Here is a 27,352-nt window from a genome sequence, read left to right as displayed (position 1 = left end):
ACATACTAAACTATGACTTTTTTGTCTAAATTTGAACGACATACTAAAGTATGACTTTTCCGTCACATTTTGGATGATATACTATGCTATGTTTAGTAGTGTCTATTATGTTGTTTATATGCAGGAAACTCTCTATGGTTTCAGTTTGGCTGAGTGGTTTAAAGGTTTGCCCTTTGAACAGTTTCTCTCAGAAATGCGGGTTCGGATCCCACTCCTCATGTTTTGGGTGATTTTGGAAGACCTACAAAACTGTGACTTTTTGTCAAATTTTGGACGACATACTAAACTATGACATTTTTGTCTTATTTTGGACGACATAGTAAACTATGACTTTTTTGTCAAATTTTGGACGACATACTAAATTCTGACATTTTTGTCTCATTTTGGACCAAATACTAAACTATGACTTTTTTTATCTCATTTTGGACGACATAAAACATAAAAAAGTCATAGTTTAGTATGTCGTCCATAATGAGACAAAAAAAGTTTTGTTTCCTCCAAAAAACAACAACACACTCCAGGGAGCCACTGCAGAGCCTCTGAAGAGGCACATGCGGCTCCAGAGCCACAGGTTGCACACCCACTGGTTGTGGTTGTCCTCAGCAGACTCAGGTGTCCAGGTGAGTCTCGACACTTCCTCAGTCCATTTTAATGAGACGATGCTGTCCCCTGCTGGCCAGCTGCTGCCAGATATTTAACATGCATCAGAGTGGAGGAGGAGGGAGAGCACAGAGTCATATTCACCACTGAACCTCTTCCACACAGAACATGACTCATCGGGTTAGGGGGGAGATTTGGCTCCTTCCACACACACATCTCTGTGTGTGTGTGTGTGTGTGTGTATGTGTGTGTGGGTGTGTCAGGTTACACCTGTTCTCACCTGTCACACCCAACATCTTTGAGTGTGAGTGTGTGTGAGTGTCAGGATGGGCAGCGGAGCGTCGGTCAGCGAAGGATTGCCGAGGCCTGAGGGACCAGAAGGCAGCGAGTCTGAACCTGGACCTGCACCTGGACCTGCAGGATGGAGCAACGACACTCTGCAGGTAAACATTTCATTTCTTGATCTTTATCTTGTTCATTGATGACAAAGGAAAAAAAGAGAAAGTTGTCTGTGGTGTTTTTCAGGCACAGGAGGAGGAGGAGGAGGAAACACCTGCCTGTCACACCATTGAGGTTCAGAGCGAGGAGAGCGACACACAAGCAGAGGAGGAGGAAGAAAGAGTCACACAAACTGTCGTGAACGCAGCCACGACTGTGAGCATATATTTAAGTAAACTTAAATCAAATGAATATCAGATATAAAGGTGAAGTGAAACGGTGCTGTTCTCAGGTGATTTAGGTTCATTTGACGTGTGCTGTGTAGTTTATCATATTTCATGGTGCTGATGATGTTTTATATTTATATTTATTTAATGTAGTTTTAACGTGTTGATCATGTATCTGTTGTTTTTTTAGGCCTGTAAAAGATTCGCCAAGGTCACGATTTTCCACCACCACATTATTAAGTCTAGATCATCAATCTGTCAAGTTTGATGTGGCTAGCTCAAACATGCTAGGAGTTTATTCAAATGCGTAGACTTCTGGGTGGGCGGAGCCAATGGAAGTATATAAGTAATTGGTTTGGACTCATGAGAGCAACAAGTTTACCAAGTTGGCTTAAAATCTGAACAACTATGTTAGACGCGCTACAGAGCCTTGGGACTCTGAATCTCAAGAGCTTTTATGCACATTAACGATGATCGCAATGAAAAATAATAATCTCAACCGTGGGCCAGGGCCCTAATTTCATAAATGATTGTGAGAAATAATCTCCTCCACCCTGTGAGGTAACAGACTTACAGTCCGTGCTGCAAATCACAATTTAAAAACAAAGCAACATTTCTCTTTTCACATATGCAGAGCCATGAGAAACCCGGTGTGACTTGACCGCTAACGCGTGTGGAATACATTTGTCAGAGTAGAATGGTGTCGTTGAATGTGCATCCACATCTTTGACACGTTGCCGTCACTCCAGGGAAGTAAAACGGCGTAGGTCTTGTCAACAGCAAGATTGCGTCTCTATTTTCTGCATGCTGGGAGCGTCTGTCATTTCAGTGTTATCAGTCATGTTTCCTCTGTGTGAAAACGTATCTTATTATAACTTCTTTAAGAAAACATTAACTAAAGAGTAGTTTAGAAAAATGTGGACTGTGTGTCTCTGCTGTGTTCTCAGGAAACCGCAGCTGAGGGTGAAGCTGAAGTGTCTCTGGACTTTGAGACTTTCCTCCACAGTGACGGGACACTCTACAGCTGCTTCAATCACCATGGTGACAGAGTGTACGTCGACGAGTCGCAGGTGAGAGGGAGCACGATCTAGACTGAAGGCTAGATCGTGTATGTACTGTATAGATCCTATATACATACACGTATGTATACATATACATACGTGTATATGTATACATATATATATACACATATAAGACATTTGAACTTAGTGATGGAGGCAGCAGAGGATCAACGACTCCTGTGTGTGTGATGTTAAAATCACCGGCGTGACAGAGTGAGCGGTAAGAGTCTGAGACAAAGCAACAAATCTGTTCTGAGAATATCGTAGACTTAACAAAGTGTAGATTACATGAGGTGGGCCACTTGTCTAACTTGATACAGTTGTTGTATTTCTGCTCTTGATCTCACTCTCCTCTGTCCACTATTTCACCCCAACCTGTCTTGGCAGATGCTGCACATGTTTGAGGGAGTGGATGAGAGTTGAGACCCCACGGGTGCCCGCAGTCGCCCATGGGAGCTTTCCGCGTGCCTGCACTATACTGGCACCCGGAGCTCAGGCAGTGCTGACTGTGTGTATGGACTTGTTTAGTTGCATGGTTCTTCTCACGTGGCTTCTCTGTTACTGTCCTCTCCAGAAGCTGCAGCCTTTTCCACAGGAGTGGTACAACCAGGGGCGCTTCGTCACCGCCAACAATGAGGTCAGTCTGACAAAATGAACCCGAGATCTTCCGATACACATCCATGCTTACTGGAGGGTAGAACGTGCTGTTCTGGCTTGCCCCTCAGGTCTCCGGTCACCTGCAGACTCAGGCTAGCAGCAGCGAGCCAGCGGTCAGAGAGGACGACCGCACCGGCAGCATCTACATCCAGGGCAAAGGAACCGTCATGACCTACATGTTCGAGGTGAGGTGAAGGCCAAATATGGTCATGGAGCTACACATAGACCACGAAAAACACAGGATGTTTCATGGTTTGATTGACAGCAGATGTCTCAGAAGAGCCAGTACTTTGAAGTGTGGTTTTGTGAGATGCTGTTAGTGATAACTTGTGGGACATGATGGGGACATTATCAGACACATCAGACACTGACTCACTCAGATTTTAGCTCATGGGAACACAGACGCTGATGGTCTACTGCTGCCTCGTGTGGTGACTTTGTGTCACTGAGGTAAATCTTAACGAAGGATTTCAAACACTGAAGTGAGGTGAGGTCTATGGACTTTGGTGTGGGAGAGTGAGGGGTTTAAACTTCAGATTCCTGTTGGAAAAGTCTGTGAGATAAAGAGGTGAACGTGTTCTTAAGATGTCATAGACTTCACTGATTTATGAGGTGAATCTTCTGTTAAGTGGCTTAAATCTGTTTTTCCTTATGATTCCACTTCTCTGTTTTCTGGACGTTGATTTACAGTTGTATGCTAGTTCTAGATGCAACAGTGCTGTAAATGCATAGATTACTCACACAACCACACTCCAAAAATCTGAACTACCCCTTGTCTACTATGCTTGTCTTCTCTATGGCGTGCTGGTGTTTTTCAGGAGAGGCTGAACGTCTGCAGGTTCTGGGATCCTCACTCCGGCGTCTGGCTGCTGCTGCCGCTGCAGTGGGAGATGAACGTCAACTTCATCAAATCTCGCATTCAGAGAGTCATGGTGAGGAAGACGACAATGGGGCTGAGTATCGGGAGTGTTTGCTTTCTTTAAAAGGTGTAATGTGTTCCAGTCTGCCCTGCCTGGCCTAGTGGACCAGAAGGAGATCACGGCGGCGCTGCGCCAGTGCAACTACGACCCCGAGGAGGTCATCTCCGTCTATCTCACCATGTTTGGAGAAATCCTCCTGCAGACCTCGCCCAGCGGAGACCACAACTACAGCGACCTCAACTCCTTCAGGTCCAAGGAACACGACAAATGATTCTCCCTGAAACTAATTTATACAACTGATAAAGTGCAAGATGGAGGTTAGAAAGTGGAGGGTAGAAGTTAAAAAGTGGAGGGCAGAGGTTAGAAGATGGATATTTCAGAAAATAAATGGAGGTTAGAAGATGTAGTTTCAGGATACAGTTAAGAGGCTAGAAGATGGAAATTTAATGTTAGAAGTGGTTGGAGGCCGAAGATCCTACACCATGAATCTTTTCTGTGACTCAGCATTATTTGCAGCTAAACTGCCTGTTTGTCATTAGAGCCCTCTTAGAGCGAGACAGAGTGATTGAAGATCTGAAGCAGAATCTCCAGTCAAGAGAGAAGGAGGTGGACAACCTTTTCCAGAGGAACAATTACCTGGCCAGGGAAGTCTGCTACCTAAATGACGTGGTCCAGCACCTGAACCAGAAGCTAGCTGAGCTGGAGGCCGACAAGCAGGAGGCCAGAGAGAAGATCAGGTCTCTCCTGAACCACCGGGCTCCAGCTGTCCCACCTGCCAGAACCGCCACCAAACCTGCCATGGATGCCAACCAACTTGGTCAGGTGAGGAGTCTGACCCGTGAGCTCAACGTCTCCAACAAGCAGCTCCGATCGACGGTTGACCAGGTGATGACCGACATGAAGAACCAGCTGGAGCAGATGAAAGGTGTCGCAGGAAAGTTGACCGAGGTGGAGAAGGTGGCGGCCAGGGAGGTAGAAGAACTGCGCTCCCTCTACAGGCGGGAGGCGGTGGAGAGGAAGAGCCTTTACAACAAGCTGCTGGAGCTGCGGGGAAACATCCGGGTGTTCTGTCGCTGCAGGAAGAGCTCCGCCTCCAGCTTCTGCCTGGAGACAACAGATGACCAAGAGGTGGTGCTCGTCCAGAAGGGAAGCAAGAAAAGGTTTCAGTTTGACAAGGTGTTTCCTCAGAGCAGCACACAGGTGACAAACCTAAACTCAGATCAAAGTTCTGATAATGTTGTTATTTTTTTGAGAAATAATATTATCTGTTGATGACAATCATGTACAGGAGGAAGTGTTTGCAGAAACCCTGCCACTGATAACATCCTGCGTAGACGGATATAACGTCTGTATACTGGCCTACGGACAAACCGGCTCAGGGAAGACCTACACCATGATGGGGGCAAAGCAAAACCCCGGAGTCAACATCAGGTCAGGAATAAAGAATGGTGACAGGGGAGGAATGGAAAGGTTTAACTGGATAGTTCTGTGCTGTGAGCGCCCCCTGCTGCTGTGAACCAGCCTGAGACACAGAGGCTGAGCCACTTTAGCTGATGTTTCTCATTGTATCTCACTGTGAGACAGGAAACAGGAAACTGAAGTTTATAAACCACTCACTGTCCCGCACCAAATAAACCTATCAATAGATTTTGGGATTATAAGTATTTTTGGGAATATAAATAGATTTTTAAGTCTACAGTTGGACATTGTTGCTTTCATGCTTGTGTCGGACATTGCGCTCATGACTCTTCAGCGACGACACTCTCTGACCGATCAGTGGCCGGCAGTCTGTTGACGTCACCTTTTAGTATCAGCTCAGTTTGCTTTGAACCTCGTCAGAGCAGGAACTAAAAACAAACCAACAGCAGGTACCAGGTTCTATCACTGATGGAGAAGTAGATCCGAGCTGAGCTACAACTGAAGAGCAGAAAAACATCACTTCATAAAACTTTCATGGATGAATGCAGCTTAACGCTTGATGACCTCGAGGTTATTTGGAACATGAACTGCTGTCAGAAGCCAAACGAGACTAGTTACGTGTCATTGTGTGACGTGTCACATGACAGCAGGTTATGAATATGTGATGAGCACGGAGCAGAGGAGTCTGTTTACACACAGACAGACAGACAGACAGAGACAGGTCCAGTTTCCTGTGAGTCACACTGTGTCTGTGTTTCTCAGGTCCATTCGAGAGCTGCTTCGCATCTGTGCAGACAAAGAGAAGGTGTCCTACACTCTGAAGGTAACACTGTGGTGTTGTTTACGTGTTTCCATGGTGTTGTTTTTGGTAAATAAATACATTTTAAAAATTGGAAAGGGTTAGGGTCCAACCGTCCTGTCACCAAACATGGCTGCCAGCAGGGACATGGGTGGGGAGCAACAAATGTTATCTGTTTAAGATTATTTTCTCTATCTCACTGTTAGACAGACTTTTCCTAGAGTAAAACTGAAGTTTGTAAAAACCACTCACTCTCCCACACCAAAGTCCACGTCAGTGATTTTAACATCACACACACAGGAGTTGTTGATCCACTGCTGCCTGCATCACTGAGTTCAAGTGTCTGATTTTCTCACTTTGAAATCCTGCGTTCAGATTGACCTCAGTGACACAAAGTGACCACACGAGGCAGCAGAGGAGCAGCAGCTCCTGTGTCCCCTTGAGCTAAAATCACCGATTTTCACTTTGGTGTGGGAGAGTGAGTGGCTTTTCTTGTCAGTAAAGTCTCACAGTGAGATCCTGACACATCACACTGTATAAAGTACCCAAAATATTACCAGTTACCACTTTAGTAGAAGTTTATAATATTACTCAAGTACAGTAAATGTCATAAACTTTAAGACTTTCGATTTTATTTGGTAGTAACAAGTAACAAAGAGAGTTAGAGGAAACATAGTGCAGTAAAAGTACAAGATACTAGAAAAATAAAGTATTTGTACTTTGTTACATTATAACACTGTCAGTGTCTCACTACACCTGAAAAACACCTGACAGTGTGTCCACTGTCAAAACTCAGATTTCGATGTTGGAGATTTACAACGACAGTTTGAACGACCTTCTGACCAAAAGTGCCGGTGCGGCCCTCGACATTCGAGTCCAGGGGAAGACGGTATCGGTCCCAGGACTGACCCAGACCCGGGTCCAGACTGAGGCCGACATCCTCAGTGTCATGGAGACTGGAGAAAAGAACAGAAAAATCGCCTCGACCAAGATGAACATACAGAGGTTCTACAGAGCATTATTGATTATTGATGCTAACAGAACGATGATATACTTCAGTGGTTTTACCTGTTGTTATTCCCGCCCCTCAGTTCTCGGTCTCACCTGGTGGTGGCGCTGGAGGTAGAGGGTTTAGACGAGGTCTTGGGTCGGACGTCTCGCGGCACGCTGACTTTGTGCGACCTTGCTGGTTCTGAGCGGATCTCTAAGACTGAGGCTGAGGGTCAGAGGCTGGTGGAGGCAGCCGCCATCAATAAATCCCTGACGGCACTGGGACAGGTACGCTGACCGGACAGGTGCGCTGACCGGACAAAACATTACAGAGAAACAACGTGACATCCGCCATGAGTGTTTGAGAGCAGTGAATGTTTGTGTGAGAGTGGACAGAACAGACGTTGATGTTTGTTTGTCCCTCAGGTGTTCGGTGCTCTGAAGAACAACGCTCTCCACGTCCCGTTCAGGAACTCTAAACTTACTCACCTGCTGCAGCCCTGTCTCAGTGGAGACGCCAAGGTACAGTGACACCTGAAGAGGGCGCCACTGACATCCTGCTAACAGTAACAAGTGACCTCAGTTTCACTTATTTACCAGAGGGTATGAGTGTCTGCTGTGTTAGCAGCGTTAGCTGAAGCTGGTCTGATAAACATGTTCACTGCACTAGACTTCATGATAATGTAGCTGCTCTTAGTTTTTAAGATGAAAGAGAAACAAACCAGTGTCATTATTGTTTCATTGCTTCTTCCGTCTGTTACCTGTAGTATTTACGTCCACGTCGTCACTGACAGACGCGTCCTCTGCTCCATCTGCAGTGCTGCGTGTTTGTCAACGCAAGTCCAGACGTGCGGGACGCCGTGGAGACGCTGAGCACGCTGCAGTTCGGCTCCAGCATCCGCCAGGTTTCACTGGGCAGAGCGACACAGAACATCTCACCGGTGAAGAACAAGACCTCGAACAAGTCGACGACAAACTGAAGCTGCAGCAGGTTTTTATTCACTTCAGTGAGACTTAGAGGAAGCGTTTCTGTTTGAGTCTGTGTGATTTAATTCACTATAGAAGAGTATTTATTTACTTTAAGTAATAAACATTCATGACATAAATGATTCTCTTTACTGTTGAACGGAAAACGCTGACAAGGCGAAGGTTGAAGACTCTTAAAAGTGCTGAGTCATAATGTTTTTTGTGCCTGGTCTTAGCTGCAGGAGCTTCTGTTCCTCAGCAGCTGGTTGAGGACACTGCTCCGTTTCAGCGCTCGGAGGTTGGAGATGTCCTCTGCGATCACTGGGACGTCCTCGTCGTGGTTCGTCTCGCCTCGTTCGTCTCCATCGCTGTCAGACAGCGTACACAAGAGGGCGTCGTTCTCGTACGTGGGGAAGTAGTACCTGAGGAAAAGATGGGACGCAAGTTCTACTTTTATTCCTTCCACGATGTTTTTATAGACGAGTGAAACCAAAATATAAATACAACATCTGTAGTCATGCCCTGCATTGCTTGATGTACGTAGACGGGATGTACACAGGACAGACGTGGACTCATAATTTCTAACGGTGTTGTGGACACTGTCCACTGTCTCTGTCTCTCTCTGACCGTTGACGTGTTTCACCAAAGAAAATTCCAAAAGACTAACTTTGACCAATGACTTGTCCAGATGACAAAGACAGGCTCTCACAAGCTGTCCTCCCATCTTAAGCTGTGTCAGCACATTTGGTCTTTTAATTTAAGGGAACCGGTTCTGGAAAGTCAACCCAAGTGTGGGAACCCTTTTAGCTGCGACAGTACACGCAGATATCGTGATCTTATCCTCACCATGGTCCATCCCACCATCAAACCATAAAGACCGTTGATATTAATGAATAGATTAATACTTCCCTCTGTTGTCGACGAACAGTCCTACCCATAATGCACCAGGAGGCAAACAAATCGCCTTACACACTTTACCACTTAAACACCCGATTTAAAAAAAGACTGAGTTGCCCTGGACGTACTGTGGTTGGTCCCAGGTGGACACGTGTGGAAGCTTCATCACGTGACCTTCAGCCTCGACGTGACGCAGCACGTCGGCTCTGCAGTGGAACTTCTCTTGGCAGCCATAGCAACGGTTCTGGTGGATCTGCCTCCGGATGAAGTTCACCAGTTTGACCTGCTGGTAGAACCCGAGGTCTATGGAGAGACGGAGAGGTACGAAATGCATCACGATACATCATCTTAAATACAGGCGGCTTGTCAGCTTCAGTCTGAGATATAAGAATGTTTAATTTTGCCTTTTGTGTCAAGTTCACTCACTCTCCCACTCTCACTTTGTGTCACTCAGGTAAATCTAATTAAAGGAGGTTTAACTCCAAATTCACAAAGTGACCACACGAGGCAGCAGAGGACAAGCAGCTCCTGTGTCCCCGCGAGCTAAAATCACTGATTTTCTGGACTTTGGTGTGGGAGAATGAGTGGTTATAAACTTCACTTTCCTGTTGGAAAAGTCTGTCTCACAGTGAGAGGACACTTCTGACATCTTGGACGAGTCAGCAGTTTCTATTTCTATCCAACATCAAATCATCAGGTTCAGGACTTACTGAGTTCTGTCCTCAGCTTGTGGAGATCAAAGTCATGAGCTGCCTGAAAAAAAGAAAAGAAAAAGACGAGACACCTGAGTGGGTGGGACCGCGTGGAGGGGGCGGGGCCAAAATTGACACACACACAGGCGTCACAGTACTGTACCTTCATGTGTGTGTAGATCTGCTCCATGGTCTCTGACTGATGATCACAGAAGAGACACACAGCAGACACTGGGTGAGCCTGCCAGTCTGACCAATCACTGTGGACTACACACACACACACACACACACACACACACACACACACACACACACACACACACACACACACACACACACACACACACACACACACACACACACACACACACACACACACACACACACCTGTTTAAATCTCCTCTTCCACACACTGAGGATGAAGACCAGCAGAAGAATCCTGACACTCACTCGTCCTCGTCCACCAGCTCTCGATCGTCTTCGCTCTGCACCTCCTCCCACGTCTTCCCCAGCTCCTGACCCCACACACACACACACACACACACACACACGTCTGAAGGTCACACTCAGAGTAGACACCAAGCATCAGCTGATCCACGTTCTCTGACATGTTTTTACAGCTCATAATTAAAGGGAGGGTTACATTTTTTTATTTTTATAAAACGGCTGCTGACACAGCTCTCCCCTATGCTGAAGTCTACGATATCTTTAAGAACACGTTCACGTCTTTATCTCACTGACAGACAGACTTTTCCAACAGGAAACTAAAGTTTATAAACCACTCACTCTCCCACACCAAAGCCCATAGAGAAAATCAGTGATTTTAACATCACACACACACACACACAGGGTTGATCCACTGCTGCCTCCATCACTAAGTTCTAATGTCTTATTTTGTCACTTGCACTTTGCAAACCGTTGTTCAGATTGACCTCAGTGACACAAGGTGACCACACGAGGCAGCAGAGGACCAGCAGCTCCTGTGTCCCCGCCAGCTAAAATCACTGATTTTCTCTATGGACTTTGGTGTGAGAGTGAGCGGTTTACATCAACTTCAGTTTCCTGTTGGAAAAGTCTGTCTCACAGTGAGATAAAGATATCATAGACCTAAGATGGTGCAGATTTTATTAGTTGATTCCTCCATGAAAATAATAAATAATGAGAATACAGGCACACGTGTTGATGCAGTTGTTTAGCTCATGTACATTTTCCCTAAACCAGATCAACTTCTATAGAACATCAGTATGGTTTTTCGTCTTGTTACCAGGTAGTTGATGACGTAGAATCTGTCGTATTCACGGTTGTTGGCGTTGATGCGTCTGTGTGCTTTCTTCCTCATGTGGTCCTTCAGCGTGGTCTTATCTCGAAACGTCTTCTCGCAGTACAAACACTGCAGACTGACGACAGGAAGCAGAGACACTGAAGCTGAAACACATCGTATTCATGACCGCGATGTTTAAACTGATTTTCTGGTCACATTCAGCAGAAGAACGGGTCTCACTTGTCCAGTTTGCCCTGCAGAGTGTCCAGGAACTCGTCACAGAAGACAATGTTGTCCGGCAGCCCGATGCTGAACGAATGTTCTCTGGCCATGTGGTTCAGCAGAGACGACCTGGAAACATGAGCGTTTCACACCAGAGTCCAGAGAGAAAACCAGTGATTTTAGCATGCGGGCAACACAGCAGCTGCTGGTCCTCTGCTGCCTCGTGTGGTCACTTTGTGCCACTGAGGTCAATCAGAATAATGGTTTGCAAAAGCCGAAGTGACAAAATCAGACATTTGAACTTCAACAAACACTGTGTGCTGTGATGTTAAAATCACTGATTTTCTCTATGGGCTTTGGTGTGTTTACAAACTTCAGTTTAGGATTGCAACGATTAACTGATTAGTCAACTATTTTGATTAATGATTAGTTTGTTTGTTGAGCGTTTTTTCAGCTTCGTAAATGAGATGTTTTATTCTGGTTTCTTTGCTCCATATAGCAACGAAACCACTACAAGCAAATAAAACAATCATCACTTCCAGTTTTTGGAAACACTAATCGACATTTTTTTAATTCATTTTATGGACCAAACAAGCTTCATTTCAGTTTCCGGTTTGAAAAAGTCTGTTGAACAATGAGACCGCGTTCTCAACAGAGCATTCACTTTAGTTCCTTTTTGGTGAGGGCTCACTCTCACGTGTCACTCCCTGATTGACATAAATGATTTTTTCGTTTGCTTGCACCTGTTTCCAGCGAACTCGTCGCTGCAGAACATGCAGAGACGCTGGAAGCTGCCGTCGTCTCTCTCCTGCTGCTGCTGCTCCAGCACCTCCTCCTGCAGGAACAAAACTAAAAGTAAAGACATCTGTGAGTGCAGAACTTTCTCTGTTTCTCTGTGTTGGACTCACCAGTCGTTTCTGCTGGAGGTTTTCTCGCAGGAGTCGGTCCTCGGGAAGGACGTCGCACAGGAGGAAGTAGTCCTCCTGTTTCTCTGTCACAACAGGAGACAAGAGGAAAACTGACTGAGATCAAACACACGTGAACTTGTTCAATGAGACCGAACCACGTCGCATTCAAACACCACAAAATTGAAGAAATCCAGTTGCTATTTCACACTTTTTTTTTCAAGCACTTTTAAAACCCTGAAAGCACAACGTTGAAATTCAAGCAAACACAGAGATTTCAAATAGTTTCCCTGATGGATTTAATCAGACGAAGATTTGTCAGGTTCAACAGTTTTGCTTGGATTTGAAAGAGATTATTTGTCTTCATAGTTTTTAAATCTAAAATGAAACCAGACATATTTTGACTTTTCTATTACACATTTTTAGCACGGCTTTTCAGTTCCTGACGAAGTTCAGCTGAGCCGATACTAAAATGTGGAGTCAACAGACTGAAGGTCACTGATTGGTCACAGAGTGTCGTCACTGAAGAGTCATGAGCGCGACACAAGAATCAGAGTGAACAAATCTGAACTGTAGATTAAAGTTATTAAGACGTAATAATCCTGAAAACATGTGTTAATCTGCAACATTTAGCAAAGCAAACGTGTTGAACAAAGGTGGATTCAGAGACAGTGACTGTGTCAGACTGAGTCTGAAGGACTGAACCATTCTGTCCACTCATCTGAACTCAATGATTCACTTTCACCCAAAACAACTGCTGCACAAGTCACTCGTGTGTGTGTGTGTCGCGTAGAAAATGTAATATGATGACTCCGCCCATGCTGAGGAGGAGCTATGAAGTCATGGAAAACAACATGTGACTGATAAACTGAGTGGAGTTGAGCTAGAACTGACAGCGACGTTTTAAAGGGCAGGTGTGAAGATAATGTTGCAAACATTCGTTCGAGCAGAGGAACTCACCAGCCGGTCCGGTGGAGTTGGTTCTGATGACACTGCAGAAGTCTGTGACGGGCTGCTCCATGAATCTGCCTTTCCAGTACAACAAGTATCTGATGGATGACAGGAAACAGAGACACGGTCACTGTGGAGACCTCGGTCACGTGACTGAAGCCACATGGCTCCTGATTTAATGTTTCTAATGTCACCTAGCAACGGATGTTGCAAAAAAATGCAAAGATGCAGGCCGAGAGCTGAGCGAGTGAGGGAGTGGGGAGAGGTGAGGGGGCGTGGCCTGAAGTGAAATCTGAAACTCACTTGCTCGCGAGTGGTGAACCTTGCCCTGATTGGACAAGAAGTTGATGAAAGAGTGTAACAAAGACACGAGCGTGGACTCATGTCTAGTCCACACGCAGCTGTTTGTCTTTTGTATGTGTTTCCTTCTTCCATCGACACATCAGTGGAATTTTATGTATCTGAAAACTGAGACTTTTAAAAGAACTTCTAATGTTTCTGGTGTTTTAGTCTTGTGCTGTATAACGGTTTAACCCTAATAAATTTCCCTACTTTTACAAAATAAAACATTACTTATGTTACCAAACTTTTTTAATAAATGTTTTAGTGTCTAAAAAGCTTACAGATGTCAGAAGAACATGAATTATGTGACCCAAAAAAACAACATCTTGAAGTGTTTTGGGGGTGGAGCAGACAAATCACTTTCCCTAATTTTACAAAAAACGTTTCTTTCGTACCAAAAAATAAATACAAAACGGAACAAAAACACCAAAAAAAGTCTTCCAGTGGTTTGAAACAAACAAATTGTTCTTATTTTACAAAATAATACGACAACAAATTAATTATGTGACCAAAAAACAAAACAAAACATGCAACTTGTAGTGTTCTGGGGTCGGAGCAGTTGTTTCTGTAATTTTAGGAAAACATTACCTTACGTACCTAAAACAAAATTGACAAAATGTTTTATTTTAACAAAAACACAAACAAATATCACAAAAATAAATTTTTGTTATTTCACAAAAAAAATCACAAAATGTTTTATGTGACAAAAACATGAAATATGAACAAAAAAATGTGACTTCCAGTGTTTTTAGAGTCATGAGTGTGACATCCGACACAAGAATCAAAGCCAACAAAGTCCAACTGTAGATTAATGTTCAAGACTTGACCTGACCTGAAAACATGGCGTTAATCTAAAATGTCTAAAATGTCAATATTTAACAGGAGTCTGGTGTATTTAGAGACAGCACTGCTGGAAGCCAGCGATCGTGACCACGTTCAGTGGTATTTCAGTTCAGTGATTGTCTTCATTGTTGTTTTCTTTTCCTCGACAACAACATAAATCTAAATCACAGGTTAAATGTAAGAACAACACCTTCTTTTTCGTACTTTGGCAGGTCTGCAACCAGTTTGACGTCGGCAATGACCAGCTTGTGCTGCTGCAGCAGGTGTTTGAGGAGAACGTCTGTCTGTGGAAGGGGAGTCGACTCGGAGCAGAACGGACACAGGAGCACCCCGGAGCAGGAGCGCCGCCGACTCTGAGTCACAGAGTCGACGAGCGACGGCTGCTCTGGGAAGCACAGCGGCTCCAGGATGCTGTCCTGACCTGAGAGGAGCAGACAGTGTGAGTTTAACAGCTGCTGCAGTGCAGTGAGCTGAGGAGTTATCATGATAAACTAACCCACGCACAGAACTGTGGGAAATGTGTGTGTAATCATCAGCTCAAACACATGATCAAATCACCTGTTTATTCATTCATAAATGAACTCTACTATTGTGACAGGAATGACACAAAATACAAATATACTGCTAATAATGCACATTACAAATTGTAAATGTACATGCATATAATTAATATATAAATAAAAACTGAGAAACAAAGGTGTGGCAGGAACCACAATTACATCAAGTGCGTGCCAAGGTAAGTTAACAAAAACAGGAAAATACACGAAAAGTCTACAGAAAAAAAAGAAGAAAGAATATTAATCACGCAACTAACGGATACATATTTTCATTATTAATCCAAAAAATGGCAGAAAATGTTGATCCGTGTTTGTCAGAACCTGGAAATGATGTTTTTAAATGTCTTTGTTTTTGTCCAGACATTTGAGAACATCATCATTTTCAGGTTTGACATTTTCTGACACTTCACGGACAAACCAGTAAACATTGACATGAATTGATTATAAACATATTCGTTAGTGCCAGCCCTAATTCAGTTTTAATTCTTTTCTTTTTATAACATGGAGCACGTAAACCAGAAAATAATCAGCGTTAAGAGGCAGATTAAAGAAGTTTTTTTTAACCCTTTACTGCAGACATTCAAATCGAAGCAAGGATTTGGGAAAACGTGACACGTTTGTGACATCGGTATCGGCCTCGTGTCATCCCTAATAATCACACATTCTGGGACTCACAGTAGTTAAGTCCGGCTAACACTGAGCACAATGACGCAACATCACTCAAAACATATACATTTAGTGGTTTAATATAAACATTTAGGTCATTTAATTCTAGTAGAACACACATTTCCCTGACTTGAAGACGCGTGTGTATTTGTATGTGTTTGTCCGATAATAAGTTATAATGACGTGAGTTCGTGAACTCGTATGAAAAGTAAGCTAGCTGCTACTTAGCCTGCTAGGCGGCTAACTGCTAGCGGCTCTCTGTTTCGCCAAGTTTGTGCTGACATTGTTTGAAATGACGCCAATATTTTTACCAGCTGTTTTTTTTATCTAAAATCACAAGAGCACAAGTCAACGTCTATTTATTTCAATTGGTCAAGTTTACGGCTTTAAAATTAATAAAATCAAATAAAATCAACGTACCATCTTTGCGCCCGTCGTCGGCGGCGGCCATTTTAGGTTCCATGTGACCATAACAGCGCCGAACGGACCAATCAGAGGACGAGAAGAGCGAGTGTGCTGCGTTCACGATCTTCTGCTAAATCCGAACAGACTGGGATGCATTCAAGTGCAACACAGGTGAAATTAAACCGTTCAGATTACAGCAAATGGAACGCGATGGTCATTTAAATATCAACAGAATAACTCACTCTGCTTTATATATGTTTTCATGTTAGTTTCGCCTCCTCTCTGTTATCTTCTCTCCTCTCCTCTCTGTAAAAGTTTAACATACAAATTAAATTAAATCAGTAAAATAATGAATTGGGGAAGAATGTACAAAATAAAGCTTTATGTGTGAGAAACACATAAAGTATACAGTATATTAATTTTAAAATAAATTAATTTTGTAAAGTCAGAGCAGTTACTGCAGTTTGTGACTCATTTGGTAAGTTATTGTTTTAGGTTTCTGTAATAGTACGCAAAGATTTTAAAAGTAATTTATCTATTAGAGACAGAGAGTTTGAATCCTGCTGCTTTTACATGCAGAAATGTTCCCGACAAAGGCCTTGATTCAGCCTCTCTTCAGCTCAGCTTTATCTCTGTTCCCTTTTATTTTAAACATGAATTAAACCTTATTTATTTGACTGTGTCAGAGGTCATGGTGGTGATCGACACTCTAGCCCCAAAAACAAAAAGTTTGTAAACCACTCACTCTCCCACACCAAACCAGTGATTTTAACATCACAGCACACAGTGTTTGTTCATCCACTGCTGCCTCCATCACTAAGTTCAAATGTCTTACAGTTTTTCTCGATTGCTAAGACACATTTCTTTTCTCCAGTTTCTCCTTTTCTCTAAACTGTGAACACAAAACCCAATTTTCAAGCTACATTCACAAAACCTCAGACTCTTCTTGCAAAACCAAACTTTCACCTCAAAACAGTTCAATCTGTGCAAAATTAAAAACACTACTAAACAGTCACTAAACACTACGTAGAAAAATAGAAAACACAATGCTCAGGACATGAAGCTGGAGAAATAAATGTTTATTCTTCACTGTAGACTAAATGCATGTTGCAGAACATAAAACCTGTGCATTTACATGTAGCACAGGTAATTCATGTATATATATTTATATATGTATATGTATAAATATATACATATATATATATATATATATATATACATATATATACATATATATGAATTACCTGTTGGTGGACACAGTGAATCCACTGATGTTTGGTTGTACCTCCCTCATGCTCATACCATGGACAAGAACATGGTCAATCACAGTAGCTCTGATTTCATCTTCACTGACCTCCTCGACCTCCTCTCACACGAACTCCTCCTCTCAGGTTTCTATCCATCGTAGGGCGTCACAACCCAGTGCTCTCTGAACTGGCTTATATGTTCCCTCACATCATCAGTCACAAGTGTGATCAGTTTTGAGTTGTTGTGTTCACGTGGTGACACTTGTGCTTGAACACTGTTTGACTTGTGTCACCTGTGCTCACCATCATGCAGCACGCGTGCATCACAATGACAATGTGTTGGCAAGTTGTGTCTAAACAGGTGAAAAGTGCTTAAAAGAGTGATTGATTCAATCAGTGGGTTCAGACAACTGGGTTTAGTGTTTTAGCAAGTGAGAAAAACTGTAATTTGTCACTTTGGCGTTTAAAATTCTTCATTCCAATTTATTTCAGTGACACAAAGTGACCACACGAGGCAGCAGTAGACCAGCAGCTCCTGTGTCCCCATGAGCTAAAATCACTGATTTTCTCTGTGGACTTTGGTGTGGGAGAGTGAGTGGTTTTTCAACTTGGAAAACTCTGTCTCACAGTGAGATAAAGATGTGGACGTGTTCTTAAGAGGGCATAGATTGCATTAGGTGTCTTAAATCAGACATATTATACCCTATTTCCCCAAGTTAAACTAGTTCCCTGGTGTCCTAATGAACATGTCAGTGACATGCCTTGGTCAAACCGCTGATCGCCACAAAATGTGTGTGTTTGTACGTCGCTGACTAAATACTGATGTGAAGTGGTGCGAACACACGAACACACGTTTGCTGACTTTATCATCGGCACATTAGCTTCATATATAAAATCCTCTGTAAAACACTGTGCTCCACTGTGCAGCCACCAACAGCACACTTGTCCCTCCGCGTTGACATAATACCGCTCTTCCTCCCTCGCCTGCACTCTCGCAGGGACAAGGTGGAGCTAAGGTGGAGCTCTCCAAGTAAACTTACTGGTGGGCGGTAACATTCACGGTGAACTGCGCATGCTGGCGTCATAAGCGCAGGGAATTCAACATGGAGTGTTTTATGGCCTATACTTACACTAAGGGGGACCACGAAAACATGACTGAGTATTCTTTTTCCACACTTTGGCGACTGGTAGGGCCTCCAGAGTCCCAAATATAAGGATTGAAATGGTTAAAAAGTGGATTTTGCATAATATGTCCCCTTTAATCAGACATATTTCCACTGATCCTGTCTCGTGCCTGTTCCTGACACCGTGAGTAAACACTTCACAACATCTGAACTATCCCTTTAACATTGACAGGATTATGGATTATAATCTACATGTTGTGTTAAGACTTTTTTGTTTCCATCACTGTTACTGTCTCTGGTCTGTCTTTCAGTGACCATTAATCCTTCCATTAATCCTCAGAATAATCTGATCCACTCTTTGACCACAGTGCTGTGTTCAAAACAACACATTTTACAAAAACATGACTTCCTCCTCCTCCTCCTCCTCTTCACTTCTGCTCTCCTCACAGGTCCAACCTGATGCTGCTGCCAGCGACAAACTGTTGCATAGCAACAGTGGGCTCAGCGCATGTAGCGCTCGTCCTCGTTTGGAGCTGAGGAAACCTCAGAAGAAGATGAAGAGTCATGGTGTGGGTCGTCTGATTCTGCTGCTCTGTCTGTCCTCAGTGAGGACACATCAGAGACATCATGCATCCCAACCCTTACCTCAACCCTCACAGCTAAGAGCCTAACCCTAAAACCAAGTCTTCAACCTAAAAATCCCCATTAAACTTGTGAGGACCACACAACATGTCCTCACAAAGATACCCATTCAAGAACACACACACACACATAAATAAAAACATGGCTCCTTCCACAAAGTAAAATGGACAAAGTCCTCCAGCGTCCTCTGAGGCGTCAAACTGGAAGTAAACTGAATATCCACCAGGGGCGACTCACTCTCTCACACCAAAAAGAACTGGATTATTATTTGAGGAACACTGGATTATTATTTTAGAAACACTGGATTATTATTTCAGGAACACTGGATTATTATTTTAGAAACACTGGATTATTATTTCAGGAACACTGGATTATTATTTAAGAACACTGGATTATTATTTTAGGAACACTTTATTATTATTTTAGAAACACTGGATTATTATTTGAGGAACACTGGATTATTATTTTAGGAACACTAGATTATTATTTAGGAACACTGGATTATTATTTTAGAAACACTGGATTATTATTTCAGGAACACTGGATTATTATTTAAGAACACTGGATTATTATTTTAGGAACACTGGATTATTATTTAGGAACACTTTATTATTATTTTAGAAACACTGGATTATTATTTGAGGAACACTGGATTATTATTTTAGAACACTAGATTATTATTTAGGAACACTGGATTATTATTTAGGAACACTGGATTATTATTTTAGGAACACTGGATTATTATTTAAGAACACTGGATTATTATTTGAGGAACACTGGATTATTATTTTGGGAACACTGGATTAACACATGATTATTATTTAGGAACACTGGATTATTATTTAGAAACACTGGATTATTATTTAGGAACACTGGATTATTATTTTAGGAACACTGGATTATTATTTAGGAACACTAGATTATTTAGGAACACTGGATTATTATTAGGAACACTGGATTATTATTTAAGAACACTGGATTATTATTTGAGGAACACTGGATTATTATTTTAGAAACACTGGATTATTATTTAGGAACACTGGATTATTATTTTAGGAACACTGGATTATTATTTAGGAACACATGATTATTATTTAGCAACACTGGATTATTATTTATGAAGGAACACTGGATTATTATTTTAGGAACACTGGATTATTATTTAGGAACACATGATTATTATTTTAGGAACACTGGATTATTATTTCAGGAACACTGGATTATTATTTAAGAACACTGGATTATTATTTTAGGAACACTGGATTATTATTAGGAACACTTTATTTATTTTAGAAACACTGGATTATTATTTTAGGAACACTGGATTAATATGTAGGAACACTGGATTATTATTTTAGGAACACTGGATTATTATTTAGGAACACTTATTATTATTTTAGGAACACTGGATTATTATTTGAGGAACACTGGATTATTATTTAGAAACACTGGATTATTATTTCACTGGATTACAGGAACACTGGATTATTATTTAAGAACACTGGATTATTATTTTAGGAACACTGGATTATTATTTAGAACACTTTTATTATTTTAGAAACACTGGATTATTATTTCAGGAACACTGGATTAATATTTAGGAACACTGGATTATTATTTTAGGAACACTGGATTATTATTTAGGAACACTTGATTATTATTTTAGGAACACAGGATTATTATTTAGGAACACTGGATTATTATTTTAGAAACACTGGATTATTAGGAACACTGGATTATTATTTTAGGAACACTGGATTATTATTTAAGAACACATGATTCACTGGATTATTATTTAAGAACACTGGATTATTATTTGAGGAACACTGGATTATTATTTGAGGAACACTGGATTATTATGTGTGTGTGTGTGTGTGTCAGCTTCTGCTCTGTTTCTATGCCAACAAATGCTGTCAGCTGCTGCTGCTAGGATACCGTGGTCTCTGTGGTGAAGGGTGGCCCGGTTCAGTCGTTCAGGATCGTGGCGTTTTTAAATTCACACACACACAGTCTCCCACACACACACACACACACACTCACACACACACACACACACACACACACAGTCTCACACACACACACACACACACAGTCTCTCTCACACACACACACACACACATACAGTCTCACACACACACACACACACACACACACACACACACACACAGTCTCACACACACACACACACACACAGTCTCACACACACACACACACATACAGTCTCACACACACACACACACACAGTCTCACACACACACACACACACACACACACACACACACACACACACAGTCTCACACACACACACACATACAGTCTCACACACACACAGTCACACACACACACACACACACACACACACACACAGTCTCCCACACACACACACACACACACAGTCTCACACACACACACACACACTTACACAGTCTCACACACACACACACACACACACAGTCTCTCTCACACACACACACACACATACAGTCTCACACACACACACACACACACACACACACACACACACAGTCTCACACACACACACACATACAGTCACACACACACACACTCACACACACACACACACACACACACACACACACAGTCTCACACACACACACACACACAGTCACACACACACATACAGTCACACACACATACAGTCTCACACACACAGCCACAGTCCGCCTTCACTGAAACCTGAGTCACAGGATCCACAGTGACATCGCTGTGTTTGGCTGAATTCAGCTCAAGTGTGTGTGTGTGTGTGTGTGTGTGTGATCACAGGATCAGACAAAACACAGTGAAAAGATGATTTTTCATTAACATAGAGATGAAAATGTTCACTCTCTCACACCAAAGCCCATGGAAAAAAACAGTGATTTTAGCTGCGGGGACACAGGAGCTGCTGGTCCTCTGCTGCCTCGTGTGGTCACTTTGTGTCACTGAGTTAAGTCAAAATGAAATATTTCAAATGCTGAATTCACTAAAATAAGACATTTGAACTTAGTGATGGGGGCAGCAGTGGATCATCAGCTCCTGTGTGTGTGTGTGTGTGAGTGATGTTAAAATCACTGAATTTCTCTGTGGACTTTGGTGTGGGAGAGTGAGTGGTTTACAAACTTCAGTTTCCTGTTGGAAAAGTGTGTCTCACAGTGAGACAAAGACGTGGAAATGTTCTGAAGACGTCGTAAACTTTAACTGACGTTAGCGACGTGAGAAAATCAACACGCAGCCAATAATCGATCATCAAAATCCTGTTTATTTCTCACATTCTGTCATTAGCTCGATTCAGCTGCACCGTCATCACATGACTACACTTTCAAAACACACCAGCAGGAAGGTGTGTGTGTGTGTGTGTGTGTCATAAACAGTGACCTTGTAAGGACCAGTAGTCATGGAAACCAAAACCAGATCCTAATGAGGCAGAGGAACTGGTTAAAGTTAGTGATGAGGTTTTGTTTAGTCTGAACAAATGAATGGAAGTCAATGCAGAGTCCTGTGTGTGTGTGTGTGTGCTCTTCTCCCCCTCCTCCTACTCCTCCTCCTCCTCAGTCTCCACTGGTCCTCTGTTTGGAGGCAGTGAGCGTTTAATTGCTGCCAGCGATTCAGCGGCCGAGTGTGAGGCGCTCGGCCGTGAAAGAAGAGGCCCGACAGGGAACCTGCAGAACAAACACACACACACACACACACACACACAAACACAGACACACACACACACACACACACACACACACACAAACACAGACACACACACACACACACACACTGAAACAGAAACACACACACAAACAAACACACACACACACACACCTGCACTTTTACACAAACAAACACACACACAAACACACATACACACACAAACAAACACAAACACAGACACACACACACAAACACACACAAACACACACACACACAAACCTGCATACACACACCTAGGCAAACACACAAACACACACAAACAAACACACACACAAACAAACAAACACACACAAACAAAAACACACAAAAACAAGGTTTTTACAGTGATTAAAACAGCAGCAGCAGCAGAAACAGCAGCAGCAGTAACAGCAGCAGCAGTAACAGCAGCAGTAACAGTAATAATCACAGTGATGAAGGTAAGAATTCAGGCACAAGGTCTGAACTGTGATGAAAGCGTTGGTACCGGTCCAAAGCTGTTACTGTCCAGACTGTGGCCGTGGTGATCGCCCTCGATCCAGAAGTGACCGTCAGGGACGCGGACGTATCTGTTCTTGTAGCTCAGCGTCCTGAAGACACGGAGACATGAAAACAGTTGGACCATGTGACGTGTGTGTACGTGTGTGTGTGTGTGTGTGTGTGTGTGAGTGAGTGTGTGAGTGAGACTCTGTGTGTGTGTGTGTGTGTGTGTGTGTGTGTGTGTGTGAGTGGAACTGTGTGGTGTGTGTGTGTGTGTGTGTGAGTGGAGTGGAGTGAGACTCTGTGTGTGTGTGTGTGTTTGTGTGTGCGTGAGTGAGACTGTGTGTGTGAGAGTGAGACTGTGTGTGTGAGTGAGACTGTGTGTGTGTGTGTGTGTGAGAGTGAGTGAGACTGTGTGTGTGTGTGTGAGTGAGTGAGACTCTGTGTGTGTGTGTGAGTGGTGTGAGACTGTGTGTGTGTGTGTGTGAGTGAGTGAGACTGTGTGTGTGTGTGTGTGAGTGAGTGAGACTGTGTGTGTATGTGTGTGTGTGAGTGAGACTCTCTGTGTGTGTGAGTGGGTGAGACTGTGTGTGTGTATGTGTGTGTGTGAGTGAGACTCTGTGTGTGTGTGTGAGTGAGTGAGTGAGTGAGTGAGAGATCACTCACTCAGACTGATCAGCACATACTAATGCACTCAAAGGTAAAGTTCATGTTTATTTAGGTGTGGTAGCATGACACACAGTGAGTCACAGGCGCCCCCCTGTGTTTGAGACAGTGTCTGCGACGTCTTCAGACAAAGTGACCACACGAGGCAGCAGAGGAGCAGCAGCTTCTGTGTCCCCGCAGCTAAAATCACTGATTTTCTCTGTGGACTTTGGTGTGTGAGAGTGAGTTTAATCACAGAATTCTGACTTTTTCTCAGAAGACTAGAGGACACACACACACACACACACACACACACACACACACACACACACACACACACACTTTTACTGGCTTATTATTATTCATGTTATTTCATGAGTTTGTCTCAGTGTTACCTGATGAAGTCTCCCTCCAGGCCGATGACGCGCTTAATGATCTTCTGCTGTGGGTTCCTCGGGGACCTGTGAGGACAAGAAACATCACATAACATATACACATACATATATATATATATACATATACGTATATATACACATACATATATATATATACATATACGTATATATACACATACATATATATACACATACATATTTATATATACATATATGTATATATACACATACATATATATATACATATACGTATATATACACATACATATATATATACATATACGTATATATACACATACATATATATACACATACATATTTATATATACATATATGTATATATACACATACATATATATATACATACATATTTATATATACATATATGTATATATACACATACATATATATACATATACGTATATATACACATACATATATATATACACATACATATATATACACATACATATTTATATATACATATATGTATATATACACATACAAATATATATATACATATACGTATATATACACATACATATATATATACACATACATATTTATATATACATATATGTATATATACACATACATATTTATATATACATATATGTATATATACACATACATATATATATATATATATATATATATACATATACATATACTCTCCATAAAAACCATGAAAACATAACATTAAAAAACTGTGTCAAATCTGATTAACCAAAGATTATGAGATGATTTAATATCTGTGTTTAAGTACACAGCCATAGAAAGTTCCTGTTTATTCCCATGGAAAGTTCCTGTTTATTCCCATAGAAAGTTCCTGTTTATTCCCATGGAAAGTTTCCACTGAAAATACATGGAATGTTGCAACCCTACAGAGAAAAGTGGGCGTTACAGTTAAAACACAACAACCCACTGAAGAAGTGAGTCGTGAAACAGCGACACAGGCAGGCGTCCTGACCCCTTGGTCGCCACGGTAACAATAATGAAGCCAGCAGTGTGCAGCAGGGACGAACCTGACCTTCATCACCGTGGTTACAAGAACAAACGTGAAATCGTGCTTGTGTGGAAAATGAAGTCCAGGTCTCTGCTTCACGTTGAGACGCTGAAGTGGTGAGAACATCGCAGAACAACGACTGTATTTCCTGAGGAGGCTGAGGACGTTTGGCCTGTCTACAAAGATCCTCAGCAACTTCTACAGCTGCTTTGTGGAGAGCAGCCTGACCAACTGCATCACCATGTGGTACGGCAGCACTACGGCCATGGACCGCAAACGCCTGCAGAGAGTGGTAAAGACAGCTGAGAAGATCACCAGGTCTCCACTGCCCTCTCTGCACGGCATCTACCACCACAGAGTCCACAGGAGAGCTGCCACCATCATCAAGGACAACACCCACCCATAACATGGACTGTTTACACTCCTGCCCTCAGGACGGAGGTACAGGAGTGTGAAATGCAGGACGACCCGTTTTAAGAACTCTTTCTACCCCACTGCCATCAGAATCCTCAACAGCTGAAGGGACTACACTAATGTGACTTCATTTGACCTTGTTTTCAACAGAAACTGCTCCACCTCCGACCTCACGGTAACTCCACTTCATGTCTCTGATCATCTCTTCATATCCTATTCTCTCCCTCTCTCCCAATCTGATGATCTCAGACACCTTCCTCTCTACTCTGTCCTCTTACTTCACGGCGGGTTCGTAAGTCCTCTCCAGCCCCGTGGTTGTCTGACTCGTGCTGAGAGAGCCATGATACAGGCAGCAGAAAGGAAATGGAGGACAAGCTGCTTTCCTTTCACTCTCTTCTCTCCACCTTCACTGCCACTATCTCTACAGCCAAACAATCTTTCTATCAGACTAAAATTCAATCCTCTTTCTCGAACCCAAAAACCTTTTCTTGATCTTCTCTAACCTCCTTGACCCCCCCACTCCCCTCCCTCCCTCCTCCCTACCAAAACACATTCTGCAGCATTTGACACAGTTAACCACCAGATCCTGACTTCCTCCCTTCAAGAACTAGGTGTCTCAGGCTCTGCACTTACCCTACTCTCGTCCTATCTTCAAAACCTACCTACATACAGAGTAACCTGGAGAGGATCTGTGTCTGAACCCTGTCCTCTAGCTACTGGGGTCCCTCAGGGTTCTGTCTTGGGCCCTCTCCTCTTCTCTCTATACACCAACTCTCTTGGTTCTGTTATTCTCTCTCAGTTTTTGGGCAAGACTGAGTTTCTCTTTCTCCCACCACAGACCTGACCATCACCCTCCACAACTATGTGGCAACTCCTTCTCATACTGCAGGAACCTGGGTGTGACACTTGACGACCATCTCTCCCTCACTGCACAACATCAGAAGGATGCGGCCTCTTCTAACCCAGAAGGCGGCACAGGTTCTGGTCCAGGCTCTTGTCATCTCACGCTTGGATTACTGCACCTCCCTCCTGGCTGGTCTCCCTGCATGTGCCATACGACCTCTGCAACTCATCCAGAATGCAGCAGCTCGACTGGTCTTCAACTTACCAAAGTTCTCCCACACTACACCGCTCCTCTGCTCCCTTCACTGGCTTCCTGTAGCTGCTTGCATTCGCTTCAAGACTCTAGTGCTTGCGTTCCATGCTACAAACGGATCCGGTCCAGCCTACATCCAGGACATGATCAAAACCTACACCCCAGCCCGCCCACTCCGCTCTCGCTGCCCCCTCACTGAGAGGATCGCAGAGGCATTCGCAGAACTCGAGACTGTTCACTGTCCTCGCTCCCAAATGGTGGAACGAGCTCCCCATCGACATTCGGACAGCGGAAAGCCTCCACATCTTCCGCCGCCGACTAAAAACACATTTCTTCCGACTCTACCTCGACTAAGACGACGACAAAAAAAACAACAAAAAAAAACAAAACGTATACATCGCACTTATGACTAGCACTTCATAGCTTGATCTACTTGAAGCTCTTACTTACTTCTAGCTCTTAGTCGCTTTGGATAAAAGCGTCTGCTAAATGACATGTGATGTAATGTGATGTAATGTAATGTAATGTAATGTAATGTAATGTAATGTAATGTAATGTGATGTAATGTAATGTACTTGAGCATGTATATGCTCAAGTAACTGCGATGTATACATAAATATATGTATATATATACATATATGTATATATATGTGTGTATGTATATATATATATATATATATATATATATATATATATATACATATGTATCTTTTGAATATTTATTATTTTTCTTTATATGTATTGACAGCCTGTGGGAAGGGAACTTGGCTTGTAACCGGAAGGGCACCGGTTCAAGTCCCCACCAGGTTG

At 42.8% G+C, this 27,352-nt stretch overlaps 3 protein-coding genes across 3 annotated transcripts in view; 1 reads left to right on the top strand and 2 right to left on the bottom strand.

Moving 5' to 3' along the window:
• Positions 1 to 723: 723 nt before the first annotated feature.
• LOC122775654 (kinesin-like protein KIN-14E) lies at positions 724 to 8,217 on the top strand. Its single transcript, XM_044035717.1, has 14 exons — positions 724 to 1,043; positions 1,126 to 1,254; positions 2,213 to 2,335; positions 2,901 to 2,963; positions 3,052 to 3,168; positions 3,802 to 3,915; positions 3,986 to 4,152; positions 4,443 to 5,103; positions 5,192 to 5,334; positions 6,085 to 6,145; positions 6,918 to 7,126; positions 7,213 to 7,399; positions 7,538 to 7,633; positions 7,930 to 8,217. The coding sequence occupies exons 1-14, from the start codon at positions 927 to 929 to the stop codon at positions 8,089 to 8,091; spliced, it is 2,349 nt and encodes a 782-aa protein (XP_043891652.1). The 5' UTR covers positions 724 to 926; the 3' UTR covers positions 8,092 to 8,217.
• Positions 8,089 to 15,905, bottom strand: znf277 (zinc finger protein 277). The gene is made up of 12 exons (XM_044035721.1): positions 15,834 to 15,905; positions 14,395 to 14,611; positions 13,015 to 13,103; positions 12,058 to 12,140; positions 11,893 to 11,984; positions 11,168 to 11,278; positions 10,931 to 11,063; positions 10,117 to 10,181; positions 9,830 to 9,926; positions 9,685 to 9,727; positions 9,103 to 9,277; positions 8,089 to 8,499 (listed from the first exon to the last, which is right to left on the bottom strand). Exons 1-12 carry the CDS (start codon positions 15,874 to 15,876, stop codon positions 8,310 to 8,312), a joined length of 1,338 nt encoding a protein of 445 aa, XP_043891656.1. The 5' UTR covers positions 15,877 to 15,905; the 3' UTR covers positions 8,089 to 8,309.
• A 6,982-nt stretch (positions 15,906 to 22,887) lies between these two features.
• immp2l (inner mitochondrial membrane peptidase subunit 2) overlaps positions 22,888 to 27,352 on the bottom strand; it is a 31,574-nt gene continuing 27,109 nt past the window's right edge. Inside the window, exons 4-5 of the mRNA XM_044036516.1 lie at positions 24,027 to 24,092; positions 22,888 to 23,096 (exon numbers count right to left, since the gene is read on the bottom strand). Of these exons, the coding sequence (XP_043892451.1) occupies positions 22,955 to 23,096; positions 24,027 to 24,092 (208 nt within the window). The 3' untranslated portion in view covers positions 22,888 to 22,954. The remainder of the gene's footprint in view (positions 23,097 to 24,026; positions 24,093 to 27,352) is intronic.

This window comes from Solea senegalensis, linkage group LG10, assembly GCF_019176455.1.
Source record: "Solea senegalensis isolate Sse05_10M linkage group LG10, IFAPA_SoseM_1, whole genome shotgun sequence".
Taxonomy (NCBI): Eukaryota; Metazoa; Chordata; class Actinopteri; order Pleuronectiformes; family Soleidae; genus Solea; species Solea senegalensis.
Note: the sequence above shows the minus strand (reverse complement) of the source record. Positions and strands in the feature narration are given on the sequence as shown.

Coding starts and splice junctions, on each gene's coding strand:
- znf277 (XM_044035721.1), bottom strand. CDS start 15,876: ATGGAACCTAAAATGGCCGCCGCCGACGACGGGCGCAAAGATG. Junction 12,141..13,014: donor CAACTCCACCGGACCGGCTG/GTGAGTTCCTCT, acceptor CTGTTGTGACAG/AGAAACAGGAGGACTACTTC. Junction 10,182..10,930: donor TCTACGTCATCAACTACCTG/GTAACAAGACGA, acceptor GTGTGGGGTCAG/GAGCTGGGGAAGACGTGGGA.
- LOC122775654 (XM_044035717.1), top strand. CDS start 927: ATGGGCAGCGGAGCGTCGGTCAGCGAAGGATTGCCGAGGCCTGAGGGA. Junction 2,336..2,900: donor TGTACGTCGACGAGTCGCAG/GTGAGAGGGAGC, acceptor TGTCCTCTCCAG/AAGCTGCAGCCTTTTCCACA. Junction 7,127..7,212: donor ACCAAGATGAACATACAGAG/GTTCTACAGAGC, acceptor CCCGCCCCTCAG/TTCTCGGTCTCACCTGGTGG.